The sequence below is a fragment of the Micromonas commoda genome, chromosome 11, assembly GCF_000090985.2.
Source record: "Micromonas commoda chromosome 11, complete sequence".
Taxonomy (NCBI): domain Eukaryota; kingdom Viridiplantae; phylum Chlorophyta; class Mamiellophyceae; order Mamiellales; family Mamiellaceae; genus Micromonas; species Micromonas commoda.
Window position 1 is genome coordinate 262,222 of NC_013048.1, and position 22,942 is coordinate 285,163.

Consider the following 22,942-nt stretch of genomic DNA (forward strand, 5'->3'; position numbering starts at 1 on the left):
TCGCCCGCCGTCGAGTGTAATTTTAACCGAAGCGTTTCACATTCATCGCGGTCTCTTTTGATTGGTGCCTCGATATGTACAAAGTAGTAAAGTCTTCTAAGTGTCGCACCGTAGTCTCCCACAGGGTGTTGTGTGTCGATGATAGGGGTAAAAGTAGGTGATGAACTCGTACAACTCGCCGAATCGCGCTCGCCGGCGCGAACAACTCGGCCTCTCTCCTTCCTCTCGAATAACTGATCGGCGGTAGCCTCTCTCTCCACTCAGACGCGGCCGTGAAGGTCCGCGGAGTTGCTCATGCTGCTGAGCGGCACGCGGCCGGACCTCGTTGGGGACCCGAACGATTTCTTGCTCGGGGAGTGGTGCGCAAACTCCTTATTGGCGCGCCTCACCTCCTCCGCCATCTCCGCGCTCGCCCGCATCGCCGCGCGGGACGCCTCGATCTCCCGCTCGGCGATGGTCTGAAAGCTGCCCTTGCCCGCGGCGGCAGCCTGCGCGGCGGCGGTTGCCGGGGAGCCCTGCGCCTGCAGCTCGAGCTGGTTGTGAATCGCGGCAAACTTCTCCTGGATGTGCTCCATCTGCTCGAGCTCGCTCTCCAGCTTCCTCTGCCTCTCCTCCAGCGCCATACGAACCATCCTGACGTCGAACACCTGGTCCAGGTTCTCCTCGAACGCCATCTCCATCTCCTGTCTGAGGAAACCGGAGAACTCGTTCATCAGGGGCATCAGGAAGAAGCAGTTGAACTTGAGCTCCACAGACTGCACCACGTACGCGCGGATCCCCGCGTAAATCTGCCTGACCAGCATGTCAACCACGTCCAAGGTGACGTCCTTCATGTTCCTGTTCCACAGCGTGTTGTCCATGAGAGAGATCATGTCCTTGGAGCCGACGTCCACGATGGGGCCAGCGACGACTTTGTCGTCGGCCGAGCCGCCGCGCTTGGCAACCTCGCGAGACTCCTTCTTATCGTCGCGCCTGTGCTTATCCCTGCGGCCTCGGCGCTCGTCGCGCTCGTCGACGTAGTCGATGAAGTCCTCGTTCATGTCCAGCGGGTCCCTGGCGCCGCCCCGGCCGCGGCGGTCGCGATCGTGCTCGCGTCGGTTCGACTCGCGTCGGTTCGACTCGCGCTCGTATCGCTCGTCATCGTATTCGGCAGCCGGGTCGCGGCGATCGTAGTCGCGCGGGTGCATGTCGCGGTCGCGGTCGCGCTGCTCCTCGCGCTCCTGCTCGCGGCCCGCGAGCACGGACTTGAGGCCGGACTTGTTGCCGGAGTGAAGGGACCAGGTGACAAACTGCGTGGTGGAGGCCAGGTCCTCGCGGCACTTGTCCTGGCACGCCTTCACCTTCTGGTCGACAAACTTGGCAAAGCAGCTGCCGATGCGCTTGAGGAACGCCTCGTGGCCGGTGAGGATGCGGCCCTCCTTCTGGAGCAGGTACATCGCCACGGGCAGCAGCCTCCTGGCGATGTGCGCGAGCCTGAAGCCCAGCTGGTGGACGTAAGGCTCGAACGTATCCTTCGCCCTCGCCACCGCGATGACGCAGGCGGTGCGGGTGTAGTTGACGCCGTCGTGCACCTCGTCCACGCCGCAGCTGTTGATGATGTCCTCGCGCGAGACGACGGGGCACTGCACCTGGCCGACGATGGCGCGGAACTCCTCGAGCGCGCGGTGGTACTGCGCCCCGCCAAAGAGGCGCATCTCGCCGTTGGGAACGTCGAGGTAGGCGAGCTCGACGGGCCTGCCATCCTGGCCGACAAAGGCGCCGCCGCGGATGTGCTCGTGCGCGAGGGTCTCGCCGAAGACCCGCGGGGGCGCGGCCATGGTACCGCGGAGGAGCTCGGGGATCTTCTCGAGGAAGTGTTGGTAGAACGCGCGTCCCTTTTCCTTGAGCTTGTCGGTGTCGAGGTTCTTGAGCTCGAGATCCGTCTCGCGGAGCTTGACGCTGGCGGCTCTGTGCTCGCGCTCCAGGACCGGCACGATCGTGGGAACGTTCTCGAGGTACCTCTGCTGGAGGAGGCGCTCGAGGAAGTGCCTGAGCTGGGACACGCCGACGCGGCTGCGCTCGGAGGAGTGGAGCCGGCGGTCGCACCTTCGCTCGAGCTCAGCGGTGTCGCGCTTCTCCTGCTGCACGACAGCCTCGCGGTAGTGCTCGTTGCTGCGGAAGAGGCAGTCGCGGGAGCCACCGACGCGGCCGGAGGGCACCGAAGTGAAGAAGGGTCCTCCGCCGAGCAGGGTGGGCTCGAGCAGCTTGGCCGGGGGCTTCATGAAGAATTCGACATCACCCGCCCTGGAGAACTGGGGGATGCGGGTGTCAAACTTGGTGGACACGACGACGGTGCGCCTCAGCTCCGGGTCGCAGTCGAGGACGACGCGTCGGGTGGTGGCGTTGTTCCAGTCGGAGTTGTCTTCGAGGCAGAGAATGATGTAATCCTTGTTGGCCATCTTGTTGCGGACCAGGGTCTCAACCTGCCTGGACGCGTGCTGCGTGGACACGTGCTTGCGACCGGGCGCCGCGGCGATGAGGCCGGGGGTGTCGATGATCGTCAGGTTGGGGCAGTACTTGTACTCGATCTTGACGACGATATCCTTGGCCCAGAAGCCGTTGTCGTTCTCGAGGCGCTGGTTCTCAGCCTCGATGTACCGCTGCAGATCGGGAAGGGTCATCTCCTCCTCGCGGCCGTAGGAATCATCCTTCAACAGGAAGCACCTGGGCTCAACGGCCGTGGCGTTGTACTTCATGTTGATGGCGATTGGGCGGCGGGTCTTGGTTCCGCCGCCGACGTGGTTGAACTGGAAGCCCATGAGGGCCTCCACCAGCGCGGACTTGCCATCCGTCTGATGCCCAACGACCAAGATGGCCGGGGAATCAAACGGCTTGTCAAACTCCTGCGCCATGTTGTGGAGCTGGGAGTACGCCTCGTACAGCCGCTCGTTGCCGCGGTTGAAGAACCTGTTGGCGGCGCCGTCGAGGGAGCCTTCGGTGTCGTAAGGGGTGTCCCAGACGATCGGAGTGTGATTGGACGGCACCGTCGCGGGTCGGCGGCTGTAGGACTTGCGCACGGGTTCGTCCATGGGCACGGGGTTGCCGAACCTCTCGATCATGTCGCGCGCCATGTCGTCGGAACGCTGCGTGTGTGGGTAGGGGAGGGATCGGAGACGGACGTGAGCGGCGGGGATCGTGCGCGGGCGATCGGGGATGCGCGAAGGTGCGCGAGCTGCGGGCGAAAGATTTGAAGATTCCACGGCTATTTTCAAGCCGGGGCTCGACGCGGGGAGGCGCGCGAGCCTCGGGGACGGGGTTCGATCGAGACCCACCTCGCTGTCGGCGGGCTGGTGGGAGTACCGCGCGTTGGATCGCGGGGCCCGCTCGTAGTCGGACGGCGGGGTGAACCCGCGCGCGTCGTTGGGCATCATGCCCGCCGCGTACTGGAAGCTCTCCTGCGGGTCAGCGGACCGGACGGATCTGCTCGACATCACCGAGCCCGGCGCCGCGTCGGGGACCTGGCTATCGCCGGCGCGTCCGCGCGCCTTGGACAGCCAGCGCTCCTCCTGGGATCGGGAGGGGGACATGTTTCAGATCGTCGCGTGCGTAGTAGAGGCGCGCGCGTTCTGGCCCGCGCCCTCCGGCGCAATAACGGCTATCACTCCGAGAAAAAAGCGGCCTGTTTGAAATTCGAGTTCGGGATCCAATCCAATGCTGTGTGCAACGGCTCCTGATGTGAACTGGGCGAATTGAGGGTCTGTTTTTGAGTCACGCCTCAACCAATCACGTGCCAGCACGCCCGAGCCACGAGTCAGATTGGAGGCCCTGCAGGAGAGCCTTTTCCGATCGACTCCGCGCCGCGGAGTCATCATAGATACCCGGCTGCGAAACCCCATCCCGGGCGCCTATAACCCCATCGCAACCGTTTTCGATTGAGGCAGGATGTCCACCATGTCTTGCACCATGGCCGCCTCGACGGTCCGCGCCGCCCCGGTCTCCCGCGCCGGTTTCCGCAAGAACGTCTGCGGCCAGCGTGTTGTCGCTCGGTGAGTAACAGAGCAATTACGACGGTGACTGGTTGGGTCGCATCGGCGCGCGTTTGGCCGATTCGAGGGTCCGATACCGGCCCGATTCCGGCGCCCGATCCATCGTGGGGTTCATCCCGCATCGGTGACGCAACGACGGACCCCGCGAACCGGTCGCACCCCCCGCGATGCGGGCCCGAGCGGCCTCGAACTTTTCGGCTTCCGACTGGATAAACCTTCGTCTCCCGCGGATTCCCACCACCGGCGACCCGCGACTGACCTCGCCCCCTCTTCTCCCCCGCCATCGCAGTCGCTCCCGCGTCGCCCCCAAAGCCAACGACCGCGCCATGACCATGAAGATCTCCGCGCACGATTACGACTACGATCTCGTCATCATCGGCGCGGGCGTCGGCGGCCACGGCGCCGCGCTCCACGCCGTGGAGTGCGGCCTCAAGACTGCCATCATCGAGGGCGGCGTCATCGGCGGCACCTGCGTCAACCGCGGCTGCGTCCCGTCCAAGGCGCTCCTCGCCGCTTCCGGCCGTGTCCGCGAGATGCGCGACGCCGATCACCTCAAGATGCTCGGCATCGAGGTGGGCGACGTTCGCTTCGAGCGCCAGGGCATCGCCGATCACGCCGAGAACCTCGCGTCCACCATCCGCAACAACCTCACCAACTCCATGAAGGGCCTCGGCGTGGACATCCTCCTCGGTAACGCCACCTTCAGGGATAACCACACCGTCTCCTACGGTAACAAGAAGTGCACCGCGCAGAACATCATCATCGCCACCGGATCCATCCCCTTCGTGCCCCCGGGCATCGAGATTGACGGCAAGACTGTCTTCACCTCGGACGACGCCCTGAAGCTCGAGTGGCTCCCGGATTGGGTCGCCATCATCGGCTCCGGCTACATCGGCCTCGAGTTCTCCGACGTCTACACCGCCTTGGGCTCCGACGTCACCTTCATCGAGGCCATGCCCAAGATCATGCCCGGCTTCGACGGCGAGATTGCCAAGCAGGCTGAGCGCATCCTCATCGGTCCCCGCAACATCGATTACGTCACAAACGTCCTCGCCACCAAGGTGACCCCCGGCATCCCGGGCGAGAAGCCGGTGACCATCGAGCTCTCCGACTTCAAGACCCGCGAGGTCGTCGACGTCATGGAGGTGGACGCGTGCCTCGTCGCGACCGGCCGCGCGCCCTTCACCGACGGCCTCGGCCTCGGCTCCATCAACGTCGAGACCCAGCGCGGTTTCGTCCCCGTGAACGAGCGCATGCAGGCTCTCGACAAGGACGGCGAGGTGATCGAGGGCGTGTGGTGCATCGGCGACGCCAACGGCAAGATGATGCTCGCGCACGCGGCGTCCGCGCAGGGCATCGCCGCGATTGAGTGCATGTGCGGCCGCGACAAGGTGCTCAACCACAACTCCGTACCCGCGGCGTGCTTCACGCACCCGGAGGTGTCCTTCGTCGGCATGACCGAGGAGCAGGCGCGAGCCAAGGGCGAGGAGGAGGGTTTCGAGGTGACAGTGAAGAAGACCTCGTTCAAGGCGAACTCCAAGGCCCTGGCGGAGAAGGAGTCCGACGGCATGGCCAAGCTCATCTACCGCTCGGACACGGGCGAGATTCTCGGGATGTGGATCATGGGCCTCCACGCCGCGGATCTCATCCACGAGGCGTCCAACGCCGTGAACCAGGGCATGAAGGCCCAGGACCTCAAGTTCGCGGTCCACGCGCACCCCACGCTCGCGGAGGTTGTCGACGAGGTCTTCAAGCAGGTGGGTTCCACCGTGGCGCACTGAGCCGGCGTTGAGGGAGGTTTTTAGCATTCTTTTGTAACTAAACACGATACTGTCGGAGGGTCGGAGGAATCGTCACTGCTCTGCACTCTGTCCAGCTGTCACTGTCAGCCACGTTTTTGTGGTTTATCTGTGCGCCTCTTCGTCCCGCCAACAGTCGCGGTTCAACACATCCATCGCGACGGACTCGCGAACTGGAGCCCGGACGATCGCCATGGTGGCGACGGGGCGATGGAAACGCGCGCACATGCCCGACGTGTCCCTCGCGTGCGCGCTCGCGTTCCACGCGCTGTTCGGCGCCGTGCACGAGGCTTCGCACCTGGCGGCGGCGTGGTGGACGGGCCGACTTGTGGGCGTTGAGACGATTACCGACACCGCGAACGTCGTGGCCAAGGCGATGCTCGGCAGACACGTCGTCGTCGCCGCCGACGTTTCCGACGGCCGGGTCGCTCTCGATATCGACCCGGTGCGGCACGCGGGGTGGGTGGCGAGCGCCGTCGTCGCCATCGCAGTCGCGTTTGTGTACACGTGCCGATATCGCGACTCGTCCCAGAAACGTTCGAATGCGGCAGCCGTCGAGCCCGGGTGGTCGATGTCGTCCGCGGCCACCATCGCCGCGGTGGTGACCGCGCTCGAAGCCGTCTCCACGGACCTGCTCGGCCTCGGCGTCCCGCCCTCCATCGCCGCGAGCGGCGCCAACTCCCTCGGAGCCGTCGCGTCGTCGTCCGTCACGCTGCTGTGCGGCAACTTTGGCGTCATCCTCATCAACGCCGCGTGGGCGGGTAAGAAAGAGGCGCTGGATATCCTGGAGAAGATGGTCGAGGTCACCATGATGCGCGGCGCGCAGTCCGGGGGCGTGGTGACCTACGCGTCCGGTCCCGGCGGGGGTAAATCCCCCGAGAACGTCGACGCGCCGCCGCAGTTGAAGGGCATCAGGACCCGAGTGGTCAACGGCAAGCGCACGACGTTATCGGAGCTGACCCGGAAGAAGTGCGAGGCGCACGACGGCGCATCGCGCCCGAACAAGGAGTTCGTGCGCGCGTACAGCGGTCACACGCGATTCGCGACCACGAGCAAGGCGTCCTTCGAGGGCACGCACCCGCACCAGTGGTGCCCGCCGCAACCCAGGCGAGTTTACTTTGTGCATTCGCAATCGTCGCCCGGCGCGACCAAACGAAACGTGGAGCACTTCATCACGCACAACGGCGACCTGGACTTTTTCCGCGTCGCGGGGCAGTGGCACGAGCTGGGCAAGGTTCAGACGTGGCTGGAGAAGGTGCTGGAGCATCCCATGCCCGCGACGGTTGATTCCGCGTGTATCGCGGGGCTGGTAGATTTGCACCGGGCCGCGGGGTGCTGGGGCCTGGCGGTGAGGTACGCGTACCAGTGCGGGCTGAGCACCGCGATGGGTCCGGATGATCCCAACCCGCATCCCACGTACAAGCAGTACGAGCGGTGCGGGATGCAGTTTGAGCGCGCGCTCGACGGAATCTTGGAGGAGGATGACAGTCTGACGGTGCGCAAGGTGGGCAGCGATAAGAAGTGGAGGAGGGAACTCACCAAACTGGCGCTGGACAACCTGCAGCGCGCGGGACCCGACTCGTACATGAACATGCCCAACGACGTCGAGGCGAACGCGCTCAAGGAGCTGGTCGCCGCCGCGGTTACAGCCTTCTTCGACAACGACCTGATGAACACCACGAAACTCGTGCTGGGCAACAGTAAGGGTTCCTTCGGGTTGTGCATCACGAGCAGCATGGATGCCCACCGGCAGCTGTGCGTCGCCGCCCGCGGCCAGACCATGTCCGTAGCATTCTACCCGGAGAGCGGGCTGATTCTGTACGGATCCGAACAGGCGGCGGTCAAGGCTGCGCTGGGCAAGGAAGCGCCGGATGGGGGCAGCTTCTTCGGTCTCACCCGCCAGGCTTCATCCAGAGGCGGGTCCAAGCGCGGCGGGTTGAAGTACCTCGGTGACAGCTCCGGGTCCACCTCCTCGCTGGAAGGGAGCAACCGGGGGATCGCTCGCCGGGCTTCAGAGGGCGGCTTGCGGAAGTCGCTGGTTCGACGGATGGACACGGAGAAGCGCATGGAGTTCAAGGGCAAGGTTGAGGCGGAGAAGAAGCTCGCGGTTCGACTGGACTTGGACGACCTGGGCGGGGAGATTGTCCTGCTCGACTGGGGCGAGGGCGGGAAGGACAACGTGGAGATATCCGCCCCTCTGGAGCATCTGCACCGGCACGAGATGATGAACGGCAAGGTTACCGTCATCGTGCACCAGGAGTCTCTGGCACAGAGCGAAGCGCCCCTGATCAAGCGATGCGTGAAACTCGAAGATAACGAGTTTGTGCTCCCCCTGCCGCCCACCTCGAAGGACCCTGTCGCGGTGGACCTGTCCGAGATACCCAAGGTGATAAAGGCCATGAACGACGACTGGCACAACAACCCCAAGGGTACCATATCTTTGAACCGTTTCACCGCGTGGAATTTGGTGAAGGAGCTCAAAAACCGGTTGCGAAAACGAGAGGATGGCGCGGTGGAGTACAACTCTGTTGACGTCATGGTCACCGGCTGCGAGGTTTCCCTTTGGCTGGGAGAACAGTTCGCTTCCGATTTACAGTCCGCCTTTCCCAAGATGAACATTAAGGCGGTGTCCAGCAACAAGGTCTTGGGGCTCTTCGGACAAGATTTTCCTATCCCGCTCGTCGGTCACCCCACCATGGAAAACGTTTGGGACCTGACCGATACCATCGTGATCATCGTGTCACACTCGGGCGGCACGTTCGCACCCCTGGCGTGCTCCAACCTGATGAAGGCCAAAACGGACAAGATTTTCGTGGTTGCGTCCGAGTGGGACACGCAGATTGGTAAGCAGCTGCGCAAGCTGAGCAGCGGCGTCGGCAAGTTTGACTCGAGGATCTTTTCCACCGATTGCGGTGTGAGACCCGCGGAGCCGTGCACCATCAGCGTAGTAGCCACGCAAAACCTACTCACGCTCATCTTCGAGCACATTTGCCTCGTGATCCTGTCCGATAAGCAGCTCCGGCACATCACCGGCGCGACCATCAAAGACAGCGACCTGAGCCAGCTCGAGCGATGCAACCAGGACAACCTGAGAGCGCTCGAGGGCCTCGTCGGGTTCAACGCCGCGGGCAAGGCGCTCAACCCCAAGGGACGCGGCGCCAAGGCCGCGGAGCTGCGTGCGGCTGGCGCCTACTGGTCTAAACATGTGCTCGAGGGTGTGTACGCGTGGGTGCTGTCCGCGATATACATCGTCGGTACAGTCACGGCTGGGTACCCCTTGGTGACCGGCGTCGCCACCGTCGCCGGTCTGAGCGTAGCCTGGGCATTCTACCTCACCAGGTTTGTCGACGCGTTGATTTACCTTTTCCTTCCCCAGATCTGCATCACGGCGCAGAGGTTGTGGCAGGGGCGGCCGCTGCTGCACCGCATGACTGCGCGCACGGTTGTCATCGGGGACTGCCCGTGGGTGGCGCAGTCGGCGGAGGCGTTGCTGTCGAAGCTCTTCGCGTGTTCCTATTCGGCGGCTGGGATCGGGGTCATCTCCGGGAACCCCGCGGACCACCTGGTGCACCGACACACGCACAGGGTGGTACGTGGCGCGCTGATGGTGTGCGGCAGACCCGATGGCAGGTTGAGCGCGCTCACCTCTCTCGAAGCCACCGTGTGCCTCTCCGTCAATCAGGCATCTTCCATCCAATCAATCGGCAGCACGCTGGAGAGTATCACCATCGGTCACAACCCGTCCACCATGCCGCTGACCGCCAAGAACATCTTCCTGGACCGCAACCGGCCGTTGTTCTTGTGCGAGAAGCTGCTCACCGAGAAGGAAGGGGTACACCCGGAGGAGCTCAAGATGAGCAGCGGTGCGTTGCTGGGCGCGTACTCAAATTTGCGCCTGGATTCTGAGGAAAAACTTGAGGAAGGTTTGCAGGAGGACGTCTTTGCGCTGATGGCCAAATTTGGCTTTTCCAAGACGGAGGAGGAGAGCGAGATGCAAAAGTTCAGGGAGGTGTTCGACTCCATCGACGAGGACGGCGGCGGGTCGCTAGACATCGAGGAGTTCACCTTGGGTTTCCAAAAGGTCAACCCGGACATGACCGACGAGCAGTGCAGAAAGATCTTTGACGAAGCCGACGTGGACGGATCCGGGGATGTGGACTTCGAAGAGTTCGTCGAGATCTGCCGCATGGGCGCGGGGGATATGCTCAAGATGCTCGGTGCTCAGAACCGCGACGCGTCCGGCGTGCTCAAGGTTCCCGTGAGCAACGAGGAGTACTTTGGCAAGAGTATGCGCACCGAGGCGCCAAAATCGCTCAAACCCTTCAGCCTCGTGGACTCGCAGAACATGGCCATGCAGTTATACGAGAGCCGCATCGCGTCCACCCAACGGTTCGTCGCCATGGCGGTCATGTTCCACGAGCTCGCGACCAGGGTACAGACTTTCTGGCCCGCCTGGACCTTCGGCTACCTCGGCTATCGCATCGATCGCACGCACTCCATCATGCGCATCGCCACGACGGCGTCGCCAGTATCCGGCGCCGAGGTCCGCGACAGGATCAACTACCTCTCCATCCGCACCGAGCTTTCCAAGGCGTTGCAGCTCATTCGAAAGTTCACCACGTCGTGGACGCAGAGCAAGTGGATGCAGCGGATGATAAAGGCGGAGCACCGCGGTTTCAAAGGTGTGGAGGGCAGCGGCATGGCCAAGTTTGTGGACGGCGGGCGCATTCGCCGCGGATCCATCTCGGAGATTTCCGACGGCGACGCGGGAATCACCAAGCCGCTACTCAACACGAAGGAGACGAACGGTGGCGCGCAACCGCCGTCGCCGAGGATATTGGCCGAGAACCCCGCCGACTTGGCGAGGCTCTCCGGTCAGCTCTCGGAACGGGGCAGGGACAGGAACCCGCAAGGGCGGTTGCAGCCGGTGACGGGCGCGTCGCCCGCGGTGTCCCCCAGGGTAGGGACCTTCGAAGGCAACACCAACGGGAGCGATTCGCCAAGGTACGGGCGGCGGGCGATGGGCTGATTCGATGATGAACGAATAAGACACGCTTTGCCTCGATTGACCGGCGTCGCGACGCTCGCTCGACGAGACTGAACTCTCAACATGATATTGTTAGCAAAGTGGGAGGCGTCCACTTTTTTAACGAAACGCCTCTCATTCCAGGTAGTCCTTGAACTGCTCGCGGAGCTTGTCTATGTCCCCGTTGATGTCGAACTCCTCCGTCGGCATCGCGATCCTCACGCTCCGCGAGGGCGCCGCCTCGGGCGCCGCCTGCCCGGGCGTACCGAAGCTCAGGTGCCACAGCGCTCGTCCCGCGTCTGACCCCGCCAGCCACTCCCCGACCCTGCGACATCGCGTCACCGTCATCGAGTTCATCGCCCCCTCGTGGTCGGTGACTTGCGCGAACATCTCGATGCACTCGCCGCTCGGCACCCCGTCGAAGTCCCGCATGTACTCGAAGACCTCCACCGCCGCCTCCCACTCGCGATCGTCCACCCTCCTTCGGATGAGCGCGACGAACCAGTTCGACGTGAGCACCTCCGACCCCTTTCGCCCCTGCTCCAGGCCTTGCGCCCTGACCCAGTCGACGATCTCCCTGGCGAGCGCCCACTGCCGGGTGCGGCCGATGCCCACGAGCACGGACTTGTACCCGTCGAGGCACATGTCGTCCTTGATCTTGTCTAGGAATGGGGCGGCCGGGACGCCCCTCGCGTGGTTGTTGAGGAGCTGGAGCATGACGCGCGAGAGCATCTGCTCGTCGAGCGGCGCCGCGCCCACGACGAAGTCCTCTTTGCGGCCCGCCTGCGCGGCGGCGCGCTTGAACGCCTCGGACATGTCATCCTTGGCGGCCTTCCAGTCCGCGTAATCGTCGCGGTCCTGCCCCGGATGGTCCACGTCGTCGGGGTCGACCGCCGCGTTGACGAATTGACGCCACCGCCGCCGCCGCTCCCGCCGGGGACGGGCGCGGGGAGCGAGGTGCACGCGCGGGGGGCACGCGCGGCCCGTGGACGCGGCGTGTCGACCCGAGGCGAGGCGGATCACCGGCGCGGATGCGAGCGCCAGCGTTGACATCTTCGGGTTCACCGCCCGTGGGGAGGGTGCGCGCGATGTGGGCCCACGCGAAATCGTTTCAACGCTGGTCAGGTTGCACCCAGGTTGCTCTAACTTTTTTTCGAAGGTACGTCAGCGAGGGGCCCGCGGCGAGAAGAGAGGCGACGGAACGAATCCGCTTCAATCGAAAGTCTCCCCGATCACAAACCCTCGCGCGTCTCTCGTCACACCTCGTCGTGCAGTCGACGGTGCCGTCCCTTCGCAGCCTGTTTCCCCCGGAACGCGTAGTATCGCAGCGAGTGCGCCAGCTCGGACGATCCGTTGGGCAGACTGAAGATGCAAAACACCAGCAGCGACGCCCCGACGGCGATCATCATCCCGAACGCCAGCGGCAGCGGCGAGTGCGCCGCGTTGGCGTCGCCCACCTCCACCGGTTTCGTCGTCTGTGGGCGGTTCAGGGCGTGCTTCTTGACCGCGCCGATGCCGGCGATGCCACCGCCGGGAAGTAGGTCGCCGCCGCCGCCCCCGTGCTGCGGCGCGACGACGGGTTCCTCCTCACCGTCGTCCCCGTCATCATCATCCTCACCGTCGTCCTCGTCATCATCCTCCTCGCGGGCGGCGTCTCCCGTCGTCGTCGTCGTCGTCGTCGTCGTCGTCGTAACGGTCGTCGTAACGGTCGACGGCGCGTCCCGCTTCCCCTTTGTCGCGACCATCGTCGGCGCCGCCGCCTCGTCGCTCCCCGGCAGCGCCGCCTCGTCCACGTACGACCGGGCGCCCTCCACCCAACCCCGCGGCGGCACCACCTTCAAACCCTCGCGCACGGCTGTGTCGGCCGCGTCGTCCCCTGCCCCGGCCCCGGCGTCGACGCCGATCCAGATCCTGTGCAGGTTCACGTCGCCGAGAGTTGGGCGGGTCTCGGAGACGAGAAGGTTGACGCCGCGGCCCCAGCCGCTCGTGCCGCCCGCGACGCCGCCAAACACCGAGACGGCGTGCGGGGTGGTCACCGCGGTAGGGGGGAGCGACCACGATACCCGTCGGTGGCGCTTCGCATCCCGTACCGGTCGGCCGGCGTCGGTTGGTATCCACACGACGCGAACGTCGCCGCCGGCGTCCCTGCGCCACGTCAGCGCGTACAGCCCGGATAAGCCGAGCTCCTCGCTCCTCAACACCGAGAGGCCGTAGACCAAGCCGTGGGGGGACAGGTCGTACTCGCGAATCATCGAGCCGTCGAGGGAGTGCGCGGTTATCCTCGAACGCTCCCGGTCGGCGACGTACAGGGTGGAGTCTCGGCTGTCGAGCTCGATGGCGTGGGGAACCTCGAACCCGGTCGTCGAGTCCCCATCCGTGCCGGGTTTAAACTCGCCCGCGTACTCGCCGCGCGAGTCGAACCTCGCCACCCTGCCGTTACAGTACCCGTCGCTGACCCAGAACGAGTTATCCTCCGCGACGGCCACCTGCGTCGGCTTGCAGAAGCCGTCCTTGCCCTTACCCGGGATCAACTTTTTACCGTACTCTGCGACCCGCGCTCCGTCGCTGGCGTTGTATCGGATCACCTGGTGCAGGCCGCAGTCGGTGACCCAGACGTCGCCGTCGGGACCGAGCGTGATGGCGTGCGGCATGTAGTGCTCGTTCGCGCCGAACGATTTGACGATCTTTCCCGTCGCCAGCTCGATTCGCGCGATCGTGTTCTCGGCGATGGGCGACTCTAAATCTTTCATCTTGTGCGTCGACGGGTCGAAGCTGTCGCCGTCCCAGAGGCGTCGCCCGCGGTGAAACGCCCACGCGTGCCGCCCGTCCGGCTCCGTCACGATCCCGGCCACCTGCCCCAAGGACTTGGGCCACCGTTTATCGACGCCTGGGGCGTCCACGAGGTGCGCAGTCAGGTCCTCCGATTCCTCCGGAGCCTTCGCGGATGCGCTCTCGGAATCGGGAGAGTGCTGAATCGCCATGCGGACGTCCCCGTGCGTTTGCGAGCCCGTGCAGGACAGGTACGCCGGCTCCTCCGCGTGTACCATTAGGTAGAGGTTGCACATCTCGTCGCCGTGTCCCCACCCCGCGCGCGTCACCTCCGTCCTGTTCGATGTGTCGTACACGCACGTCACGCGAATCTTATCCCCGGGGTGAATCGTGAGGCCTGAATCGTCGATCCTCTCGAACAGCTGCGCGAGCTGAGGGCTACGGCCCATCAGGCGCACCGCTCGAAACGACTCGGCACCCTCGGCACCCTCGGCACCCTCGGCACCCTCGTCCTCGTCTTTGGGCCATCGACCGCCGACGAGGCGTTCCGCGTACACCTTGACCCCCAGCGCGTGCGCGTGCACTCGAAACGCAAACGCCTTCAGCGGCCGAGCCATCGTGTAGACGCAAGCGTTCCGCACGCTGACTCTGGGCACACCCGGCGGGAGCGAGAACCCCTGCGCGAAGGCCACGACGGACATGGCGCGGTTCGGACGGCCGCGGCGGAGGTGCACGGTCAGCCCCGAGGTCTCGTTGGCGTCCGAGCGCTGAGGGTCGAGGTAGTGGACCTCGAGCACGAGATGCTTGAAGCCGCGGTCACCTCCAACCTCGAAACCGACGCGGTCGGGTAGGTTCAGGGGCGGCGCGTTCTTGCCCCAGCCGAAGATGAACGGCTCCGAGCGGCTGTTCTCGCACACCGACCCGCGGGGCTCGCCCCCGCCCGGGGAGAACATGCCGCCGGAGCGCGTGTGGAGGTGGGGCGAGACCGCGCCCTCGCAACCGAACAGGAGCATGTGGTGCACCTTCGGCGCGACGGCTTTGGGCTCGAACCAGGCGATGTGGTGGTCTCCGTCGGTGGGCATCGCGGCGAAGGTGTAGGCGTACGTGTCCGGCTCGGCCGCGACGCTGTCCGGGACCGCCATGTCCACGGCCACGTCCTCGTCGTCGATCGCCCCGGTCGTGTCCACGGCGATCCCCGCGTCGAACGCGCGGACGACCGACACGGGGCAGATGTGGAGGACGCACGCCAGGATCGGGATCCAGACGGCGGCGGCTGGCCCTCGCCGGCGGTGGCTCGCGGCGGCACCCCGCATCGTGCTCCCTCGCCCTTCCGCGCTCTTCCTAGATGGCTCGGCGCGGCGAGATCTGACTGACGAGTACGCACGGCAGTCTCGGAGTTGTTTGGAACTCACACCGACGAGGCGCATATGCTGTCCGCCTCCACCTTCGAGAAGTTCAGGTTCACGGGGGGGCGGGCAGTTGCCGCGGCGTCCGTGTCGCGGAAGCGCGAGGGGTCGCCCCTCACGCCGCCTCAACCCCCGAGGGCGAGGGCCAAGCCCGACGACGAGGTCTCGGATGATCCGTCGGTGCGCCAACACCCGTACATCGCCCCCGCGCCGGCGAGGTGGCGCGAGAGGTACGCACCGGCGTGCGAGGCGTGCGAGGCGGCGCGCGTGCCGTGCGTGCATCACCCCGAGGTTCCCCTGAAGCTCCTGATCATCGGGCACAACCCCTCGGAGCACAGCTGGGGATCCGGCTGGTCATATTCTAATCCGAGCAACAACTTCTGGAAGCTCCTCGCGAAGGGGCGCATCGTGCCGGAGGATTGGACCAAGGAGGACTGCCCGAGGCTCCCCGGGGACCTCGGCATCGGATTCACGGACGCCGGAACCGTCCCTGGTAACGACGCCGGGGCCTATAACAGGGCGACGATGAAGAAGTGGCGTTCAGACCTCTATGCGAGGCTGCGAGGTCACGTCGCGAGATGCGCCGACGCATCCGGCGACGAAGACGCTCGGGTAGGTCATCGCTCGTCGATGAGCATCGCGTCGAGGCACGGCCCCGATGTGGTCGCGTTCTCCGGTAAGCGGCAGTACGCGCAGCTCTTCGACGCGGTCCCGTCCAGGGTGGACGCGGGCCGGCAGCCCCCCGAGTCCCTCCCGCCCGGATGGCCGCTGTGCCCGGAACGGACGGAGGTTTGGGTGATGCCGAGCAGCAGCGGGCGGGCGGCGATGACGAGGGAGGCGAGGGAGGGGCCGTGGGTCGAGCTGGGCACGAGGCTCGCGACGATCCCTTGGCCGCGAGCGGAGTATCGTGGTGCAGAGCTGAGCGACTAGCAGACCAGAAGGCGGTGTACAGTGTGATAATATTCATGACAACGGTTGGCCTAATAACTCGGCGGCGGTTGTCGGCTCGTCAACCGACAGACCAGATCCGCGCAGTGGCTCCATCCGTGAAGTGCACAGCCCCCGGTACGCGTGACCCTTATTACGGTAATACGAGGTGTCACTTAACGACGAGGTGCTTGGCGGTGCTTGGCGAGCCTCGGGTCGTTGGCCGACATCTCAGCCGCGAGCCGGTAGAGCTGCTTGTCGAGGTCGTTGCTCCGCTCAAACTTGGTCCTGAGCGCCCTCATGCGCGCGTCGTCCACCCCCTCCTTCTCGTAGTCGATCGCGTGCACGCGCGCCAGCGGCTGCGACAGCAGCGACACCACGGCGGACGAGACTTTCGCCGCCTCCTCCCTATCGTCCTCGTCCTCCGTCGCGGACGCCTCATCAGAGCCCTCGCCTTTGTTCGCCTTCGCCCCAAACAGGAAGTCCACGAAGGCGTCCTTCTGCGCCTCCAGGTCCGCGATGGTCGCCACGACGTCGAAGTCGTCCCGCAGCGTCCGCATCGCGGCGCGCAGCGCGCCCTCAGCCTCGACGCGAGCCCTGTGATCGCCGTACAAGTCTCGGGGAGCGACGCCGTCCCTGGCTCGCTCCGAGTTGAGCAATAAGAACCGCGTCTGCTCGTCGCCGAGGTAGTCGATGCCCGCGTCGCCGCCGCCGCGCATGCGCCTGAAGACGTCGTCGCTCACGTCTCTATCGATCGGGTCCCGCAGGGTGGTGCTGGTCATCACCTCGCAGTTGGCCGCGGCGGCGCGAGCGCGAAGGTCGGCGAGCTTTCGTTCCATCTCGACCATGCCGGGCCGCCCCCAGTGCTCCACGACGAGGTGGTTCCCGGGCTTGAGGGCGCGCGGGAGGACGTATCGATCCCAGTGGTCGTCCGCGGTGGCGGAGTTCCAGGTGTAAATCTCGCCCATCTCGGGCGTGATGTACTTGGTGGACTCGTAACGGATGACGTCGACGCCTCGCATCTCGCCAAAGTACCGCACGATGGACCCGCCCCCCGTCTTGGGCACGTGGTAGTAGAAGATGATGCGGCAGCTGTCGTTCGAGTCGCCTTCCGCGTGGGAGTCGGCACGCGTCGCGACTGTCCTCGCGGTATCGTGCACGGCGCGGGCTCGCTCGGCGCGGCGCGCGTCCACGCGCGCCAGCCGAGCGGTCGCCCTCCGCTCGTCGATCCTCGCCTCGGCACGCTCGCGCCCAAGGAGCCCCGGGGTTCCCGCGGGCGCGTCGCCGAGCCCGAGGAGCGCCGCGGTCGCGGGATGGTGGTGGTTGAGCCCGTGGTACGCCGCGGCGATGAGTCCCATCGCGGCGATCGCGCACATCGTCACGCGCGCGCACGCGGTCGAGCCCGCGGGAGTCGCGCGGCGATGCGGCCCCCCCGCGCCCTCCTCCAGCGCTCGGGGCGACGACGGGTCGAGCGGCGCGCCGGACCCGTCCACGCGTCCGATGAGCGGCCGGCGCTCGTCCTGACGGTCCGAAGCCATGGCGGTGTTCAATCGATACCCGCGCAGAGCGGTGGATGCGACGCTCGCACGCCGCAGTCCGCAGCTCTCGGCGCGGCCTCGATTGGTCTCGGCGGTTACGTCCGCGCGCGGCGGGAAGAAGCGGGAAAGACGGCATGATTTCTCCAACCCCAAATGGACGAGCATCGAACCGTCAGTTCCATGATGAGCCTATTTGCCCCCTCCTCCCTTTCTTAGTTGCGGCCGGACATCCCTCCTTTCTCAAAAACGAGGGTCTGTTTCTCTCGTGTCAACCGACCGGGATCTCTTATCCACAAAAACGAGTGACGTGTTTGCGACCTCCGTTTTTCGCTTTTCACCCCGGAGGCGGTGCGTGCTGGCGTCATTCGTTGCGTCGGATAGACAACACACACACAGAAAAATGGCCGCCATGACCTCCACCATGATGACCCTTCGCGTCTCCGCGAAGGCGCCCGTCAAGGCTTCCAACAAGGTGCGCCTCAAGACCCGGTCGCGCGCGCCAATCGCCGTGTGGCGTCGAGTCCACCGGCTTTTTGCGCCCTCGCCTTTCGGCGGCGAGTTGAGACGACGCGAATGGGCCGCGAGAGGGGCGATGCGACCGGTCGCGACGGGTTCTGACGGTCGGGAACGATCGTTGATGACTCTCATGATCCACAGTCCTTCGCTTCGCGGTCCTTTCGCCTCCTCCGAACCTCGCCGCGCGCGCATCCGACGAGCACATCCCGAGCCCACGTCGCTGACCACCAAATTTTCCCGATAACGCAGGTTGCCTTCGGTGCTCCCTCCAAGGCCATGAAGGCGTCCTTCGTGCGCCCCAAGGCCGTCCGCAGGGGTGTCGTCGCCATGTCCGCGACCACCGATGAGATCATCGAGAAGATGAAGACCCTCACCGTGAGTACACAGACCCTTTATCGTCCCAACGTCGGGGTTCCATCAGGATAAAAAGGAACGGGGAGCTTTCCGGGTTTTAGGTTTTAGGCGGCCGATTCCGCGCGACGCGACCGCGTCTTGTGGGTCGTCGCGACCTTTCCGGAGCCGGTGGCTCGGTCGGAACACGCGCGAGAGGACGTGTGCATGATGGGCGACTCCCGTCGCGCCGTGTTCTAACCGTGCATTCGCCGAACCGCGGCCGGTTCCGGACCGGACCTCCGACCCTCTTTGGCTCCTGCCTGGAAAAAACCCTGAAACCCTCAACCCTGAAAATCGTTTCGAGTCGGCGCTGACCCTCCTTCCCCTGTTCCTTTCCATCCACAGCTCCTCGAGGCCTCCGAGCTCGTCAAGCAGATCGAGGAGACCTTCGGCGTCGACGCCTCCGCCCCCGCGGGCGGCATGGTCATGGCCGCCGGCCCCGCCGCGGCTGCTGAGGAGGCTGCGGAGAAGACCGAGTTTGACCTCGTCATCACCGACGTCGACGCCTCCAAGCGCATCGCGATCATCAAGGTTGTCCGCGGTCTCACCTCCCTCGGCCTCAAGGAGGCGAAGGATGCCGTCACCAACCTCCCCTTCACCATCCTCGAGGGCAAGACCAAGGGCGAGGTCGAGGAGGCCATGAAGGAGCTCGAGGCTGGCGGTGCTAAGTGCGAGATGAAGTAAATGCGTGAGCGACTCGTGAGCATCGGGACTTCCGCGTCCGCCGGCGCGCGGGCGTTGGGATCGCCGGGGCCATCGTCGTTTGCCAATAGAGACGATAGTTTCATTGCATTGCTTCCAGCGCGTGGGGACTCCGAAGAGGGACTTGTAATTACTATCCTTCACGAGTATTCTTTAAGGCCGGCGAGTCGCTCACTCGTCGTCTTCGAGCAAGTCGGCGAGCTCTTGGCGTAACTCCTCGAGCGCGTCGTTTATGCCCGTCACCGCGTTTTCCAGCTCCCGCGTCGCCTCCGCGCACGCCCCGTCGTACTCTTCCTCCGTGGGTTCCGGCGCGTGCTCGGCGTCGTTTCGTTCGCCGCACCCGCATCGGAACCCCCCAAAAGCCGCGTGCTCCGGGACGTCGCACCGGGCGCGAAAGTTGCCATTCGCCCACCCGGGGTTGAGCCGCCCGAGACCGCCGGTTGAGCCCGCGTTGGAGCTCGAGTTTTCCTCCCTGATGGCGGCCTCGTTCGCGTGCGCCGACGCCGCCATCGCCGCGGCGGCCGCCTCCGCCTCCTCCGCCTCCTCCGTCGTGCGCTGCCAGCTCCACCTCCGCTCGGAGTGCGACTTTTTCAGCACCTGCAGCGTGCACGTCATGCGCAGCTTGGCCTTCTCGCCGAGCTGGACCACCCTGATGCACGCGGCCGGGGACTCGAGGGACGCCGCGTTGAGTGCCTCCTCCACCGCGAGCGCCTCCAGAGACAGCGCGGCCATCTCCCGCGTGATCTCTCCGCAGAGCCTGCCGTAGTCGCCCGCGCCCATGGCGCCGGAGAGGTGGCTGTCGAAGCCTTCGTGAAAGCGGTTGTATGACGCCGCGCGTCGCTCCTGGACGGAGAAGAACCGTCGGATCAAACCCGCGGGGGTCTTTTCCTCGAGCGAAGGGAGCGGCGGCCGGGCCCTGCGATCCTGGGGCTGCTCATCGGGGTTCCTGCGCGAAGGGTTGGAGTTTGGGGCTGGGTTTAGACATCCGATCAAGATCTGTCGGGCCACGGGGATGGGGGATGTTGGGGTTGGATTCGTTCGACGGGAGACTCACGCAGGGACGTGCACCCACTCGTCATCCCCGCCGGTTTCCTGGGCCGCGGTCATGCCCTCTCGTCGGTGTCGAAGGCGCGTGTTCCAGCAACCGCCCGCCACAAACTGTGACTAAACCTCGGAGGTGCCGATTTTCTGAAGGACACTGCTTGGGGCGCGGCGGAGGCGGAGGCGGCGCCATGCAGTGGGACGACGACCCGGAACTGGCGGACATCGGCCCGCAGTCCATCTACAAGGTGGTCCGAGCTCTGAAGAAGGACGACCACGGCGCTTACAACTGCCTCGCGTCCGTCGTCGCCGACGCATCGTTCGTCCGCGACGTGTGCGCTCGGTACCCGAACCTGCCGGTGTTCGCCAACCTGCGCTGCGGGCTGTGGTACGTGGATCCGGAGACGCGCGGGCGCCGGACGAGGACAGGCGATGACGACGACGACGACGACCGCGGCGCACGATCGGACGCATCGCTCGCGGCATCGGACGCGGTCGGGACGTGCTACTTCAAGAGCACCGACGGCCACTGCAACAACTGGAGCTTCAGCGCGACGCGGCTCAACCTGCACGTCGCCGAGGCGGCGGCGACGAGCGGCGGGTGCGTCGTGGTGGACGCCACGAGGTCCAGCACGAAGCGGTTCCCCGACTCGCTCTCGAAGACGATCCCGGTGTGGGCGGAGACGCTGTCCCGGGCGGTCGCGCGGCGCCGAGGCGAGCCCATCGACGACCGCATCGATTGGCGCGCGGGACCGCACCTGCCCGTCTGGGTCGGCGATAACGAGCGCAACAGCATCGCAGCCTTGATGCCGGCGTTCGAGGAAACCCTCGAGGGGGTGTTCGGCGACGGCGCTCCCGACGACGCCCTCGCGTCCCTCGCGGCTAAACTCGCCAAGCCCCTTCGGTGCGTGTGGGCGTCGAGGGAAAACGCGACTTCGTTGCCGTGTCTCGGCGCAGGGGGACGTTCGAAATGGGACGGCGACTTCGTCCCGCTCGTGCTGGTGACGGCGTCCGAGCCCATGGCGCGGCACGGCGAGCGCAGGTCGGGTGCGGACGGCGCCCCGTACGCGTACGTGCCGGGCGCGGGCGACGACGAGGAGTCCTGGTCCAGGGGACTGACCCCGAGCGTTTTTTGGCAAAACTCGACGGAGATATTACACGCCGGGCCCCGAGGGTGCGCCGCCGTCGTGGACCGCGTCGTGACGAGGACGCACTCACTCGGGGGGGACGAGGGTCACGAACGAGCACGGGTCACGAACAAAGGGGGTTTGGGATACGAACCGGCGGGCGGTGGGGACGATTCGTCTCGCCTCGCGCCGAAGGGGTGCGCGGAGGTTGGAGCTCGAACGGCGCCCCCCGGGGAGACGCCGCTTCGAGCCGGGGGCGTTCGATTGCTCGACGCGTTCGGCGTCTCGCTCGCGCTCGGGTCGGCCGCGGCGCTGGCGACGGAGGCGGCGTGGGAGCGCGTCGACGCGGTGCTGTACGTGGGCGAGGATACGCCGCCTTTACCCCCCGGGTGGGCGAACGAGGAGAGCCTTCGCGAGCCGGTTGGCGAAAAAACGAGCGAAGACTCTCAGAGAGCGAAAGCGCCCCGGGGGTACCCTAAGCCGTTTAAGCACGTGCCGATGCGTTACGCCAAGGCGGCGCGGCGCGACGTCGCGGACGGGTTGGACGCGTGCCTGCAGTTCATTCGATCGAACGCGCGCGGGCGGACGCTGGTGGCGTGTAAGGACGGCGTGGACCACTGCTGCGGCGTGGCGACGGCGGCGCTGGTTGACGCAAGTATGTCGGGTGAGGAGGCGGGGGCGGTGAGCAAGGAGGAGGTGAGGCGGAGGCTGGCGGACGTCGCGCGCGCGCACCCGGAGTGCAGGCCCAGCCGGGGGACGCTGAAGCAGGTGTTCAACCGGATGTTCGAGATGCGGCGATAGTCGGGGCTGGATAGTTATTAGTCGGAGGATGTCATCGAAGTTGCCTGTCACGTCAAACGAGAAGCGTGTCCCGTCTGCCAGTCATTTGGCTGTCGTGTTCGGCTGTTCGGCGCTAACGACCCGCTGGGAGGCACTCGCCGAGGCGCCCGACTAGCGGGCGGCACCCATGGGGGCGTGCGATGGGTACTGCTGCGTGGCCAAACGATTCGACAGGCCCTTCAGGTTGCCCGTCGCGCGATCGTCCGATCCCGATCGCGCGGCTGAGGCGCGCGATACTTCCGCGTCGGAGCCGGGGCGGTCCGCCTCCCACGAGGATTGCGATGGGGGAGCCGACGGGGCCGCCGCGACGGCCCCGTCGGGTGCGGACGAGCTGACCGCGCGGTTCGCCGGGCTCGCGCTCATCGAGGACGACGACGACAGCGGCGAGGAGGAGACCGAGGAGGAGGAGGCCGCCGCGAGGTCCCGGCTGATCGAGCTCCTCGACGCCGTGCCCGCTGACGACGGGGGCGGGGGCGACCGGGACGGCGTCGGTGGCGGGGCGCGACATCGCGGATCTGCTCGGTGCGACACCGCGTCGCTGCGGGCCTTCGCGCGCGACACCCTGCCCCAACTCGTGCATCTCTCGCACCGCCGCGAGAGGCACTGCAGGGTCATGCTGCAGCACCGCAACGCGGACGCGCTCGCCTGGCGCCTCCACGACCTCCTCCTCGCCGGGTCGGCATCTTCCACCGAGGGGGCTCCCTCGGACCCCTCGAGGCGCGAAGACGGATCGCGCGAGCTCGCGTCGCTCCTCGTGCACAATCTCTCCGTCGCGGCGTCCTCCAAGGAACCGCGCGACGAGGATCGCTTCAAAACCCGCGGCGGCGCCGGTG

At 65.8% G+C, this 22,942-nt stretch overlaps 11 protein-coding genes across 11 annotated transcripts; 6 read left to right on the forward strand and 5 right to left on the reverse strand.

The window, feature by feature from the left end:
• Nucleotides 1-53: 53 nt before the first annotated feature.
• Nucleotides 54-3,110, reverse strand: MICPUN_106231 (predicted protein; the record flags this gene model as incomplete). Its single annotated transcript, XM_002505104.1, has 1 exon — nucleotides 54-3,110. One exon carries the CDS (start codon nucleotides 3,108-3,110, stop codon nucleotides 261-263), a length of 2,850 nt encoding a protein of 949 aa, XP_002505150.1. The 3' UTR covers nucleotides 54-260.
• A 1,231-nt stretch (nucleotides 3,111-4,341) lies between these two features.
• On the forward strand, nucleotides 4,342-5,869 carry DLDH2_GCSL2 (dihydrolipoyl dehydrogenase). The gene has a single exon (XM_002504791.1). It carries the CDS (start codon nucleotides 4,352-4,354, stop codon nucleotides 5,804-5,806), a length of 1,455 nt encoding a protein of 484 aa, XP_002504837.1. The 5' UTR covers nucleotides 4,342-4,351; the 3' UTR covers nucleotides 5,807-5,869.
• A 3,808-nt stretch (nucleotides 5,870-9,677) lies between these two features.
• MICPUN_86685 (predicted protein) lies at nucleotides 9,678-10,004 on the forward strand (the record flags this gene model as incomplete). Its single annotated transcript, XM_002504792.1, has 1 exon — nucleotides 9,678-10,004. A coding segment is annotated over one exon (327 nt), but the record flags the coding sequence as incomplete, so codon positions are not given.
• A 913-nt stretch (nucleotides 10,005-10,917) lies between these two features.
• On the reverse strand, nucleotides 10,918-11,903 carry MICPUN_62357 (predicted protein; the record flags this gene model as incomplete). The annotated part of the gene is made up of 1 exon (XM_002505105.1): nucleotides 10,918-11,903. One exon carries the CDS (start codon nucleotides 11,901-11,903, stop codon nucleotides 10,986-10,988), a length of 918 nt encoding a protein of 305 aa, XP_002505151.1. The 3' UTR covers nucleotides 10,918-10,985.
• On the forward strand, nucleotides 11,882-12,391 carry MICPUN_53315 (predicted protein; the record flags this gene model as incomplete). Its single annotated transcript, XM_002504793.1, has 1 exon — nucleotides 11,882-12,391. The coding sequence occupies one exon, from the start codon at nucleotides 11,882-11,884 to the stop codon at nucleotides 12,389-12,391; it is 510 nt and encodes a 169-aa protein (XP_002504839.1).
• Nucleotides 12,392-13,114: 723 nt separating this feature from the next.
• On the reverse strand, nucleotides 13,115-13,717 carry MICPUN_70293 (predicted protein; the record flags this gene model as incomplete). The annotated part of the gene is made up of 1 exon (XM_002505106.1): nucleotides 13,115-13,717. A coding segment is annotated over one exon (603 nt), but the record flags the coding sequence as incomplete, so codon positions are not given.
• Nucleotides 13,718-15,046: 1,329 nt separating this feature from the next.
• Nucleotides 15,047-15,955, forward strand: MICPUN_62359 (predicted protein; the record flags this gene model as incomplete). Its single annotated transcript, XM_002504794.1, has 1 exon — nucleotides 15,047-15,955. The coding sequence occupies one exon, from the start codon at nucleotides 15,047-15,049 to the stop codon at nucleotides 15,953-15,955; it is 909 nt and encodes a 302-aa protein (XP_002504840.1).
• Nucleotides 15,956-15,965: 10 nt separating this feature from the next.
• Nucleotides 15,966-17,490, reverse strand: MICPUN_62360 (predicted protein; the record flags this gene model as incomplete). The annotated part of the gene is made up of 1 exon (XM_002505107.1): nucleotides 15,966-17,490. One exon carries the CDS (start codon nucleotides 17,488-17,490, stop codon nucleotides 16,129-16,131), a length of 1,362 nt encoding a protein of 453 aa, XP_002505153.1. The 3' UTR covers nucleotides 15,966-16,128.
• Nucleotides 17,491-18,333: 843 nt separating this feature from the next.
• On the forward strand, nucleotides 18,334-19,083 carry MICPUN_98038 (predicted protein; the record flags this gene model as incomplete). Its single annotated transcript, XM_002504795.1, has 2 exons — nucleotides 18,334-18,381; nucleotides 18,745-19,083. The coding sequence occupies 2 exons, from the start codon at nucleotides 18,334-18,336 to the stop codon at nucleotides 19,081-19,083; spliced, it is 387 nt and encodes a 128-aa protein (XP_002504841.1).
• A 71-nt stretch (nucleotides 19,084-19,154) lies between these two features.
• Nucleotides 19,155-20,208, reverse strand: MICPUN_62362 (predicted protein; the record flags this gene model as incomplete). The annotated part of the gene is made up of 2 exons (XM_002505108.1): nucleotides 19,155-20,047; nucleotides 20,174-20,208. The coding sequence occupies 2 exons, from the start codon at nucleotides 20,206-20,208 to the stop codon at nucleotides 19,273-19,275; spliced, it is 810 nt and encodes a 269-aa protein (XP_002505154.1). The 3' UTR covers nucleotides 19,155-19,272.
• Nucleotides 20,209-20,333: 125 nt separating this feature from the next.
• MICPUN_62363 (predicted protein) lies at nucleotides 20,334-22,070 on the forward strand (the record flags this gene model as incomplete). The annotated part of the gene is made up of 1 exon (XM_002504796.1): nucleotides 20,334-22,070. The coding sequence occupies one exon, from the start codon at nucleotides 20,334-20,336 to the stop codon at nucleotides 22,068-22,070; it is 1,737 nt and encodes a 578-aa protein (XP_002504842.1).
• Between the last annotated feature and the right edge of the window lie 872 nt (nucleotides 22,071-22,942).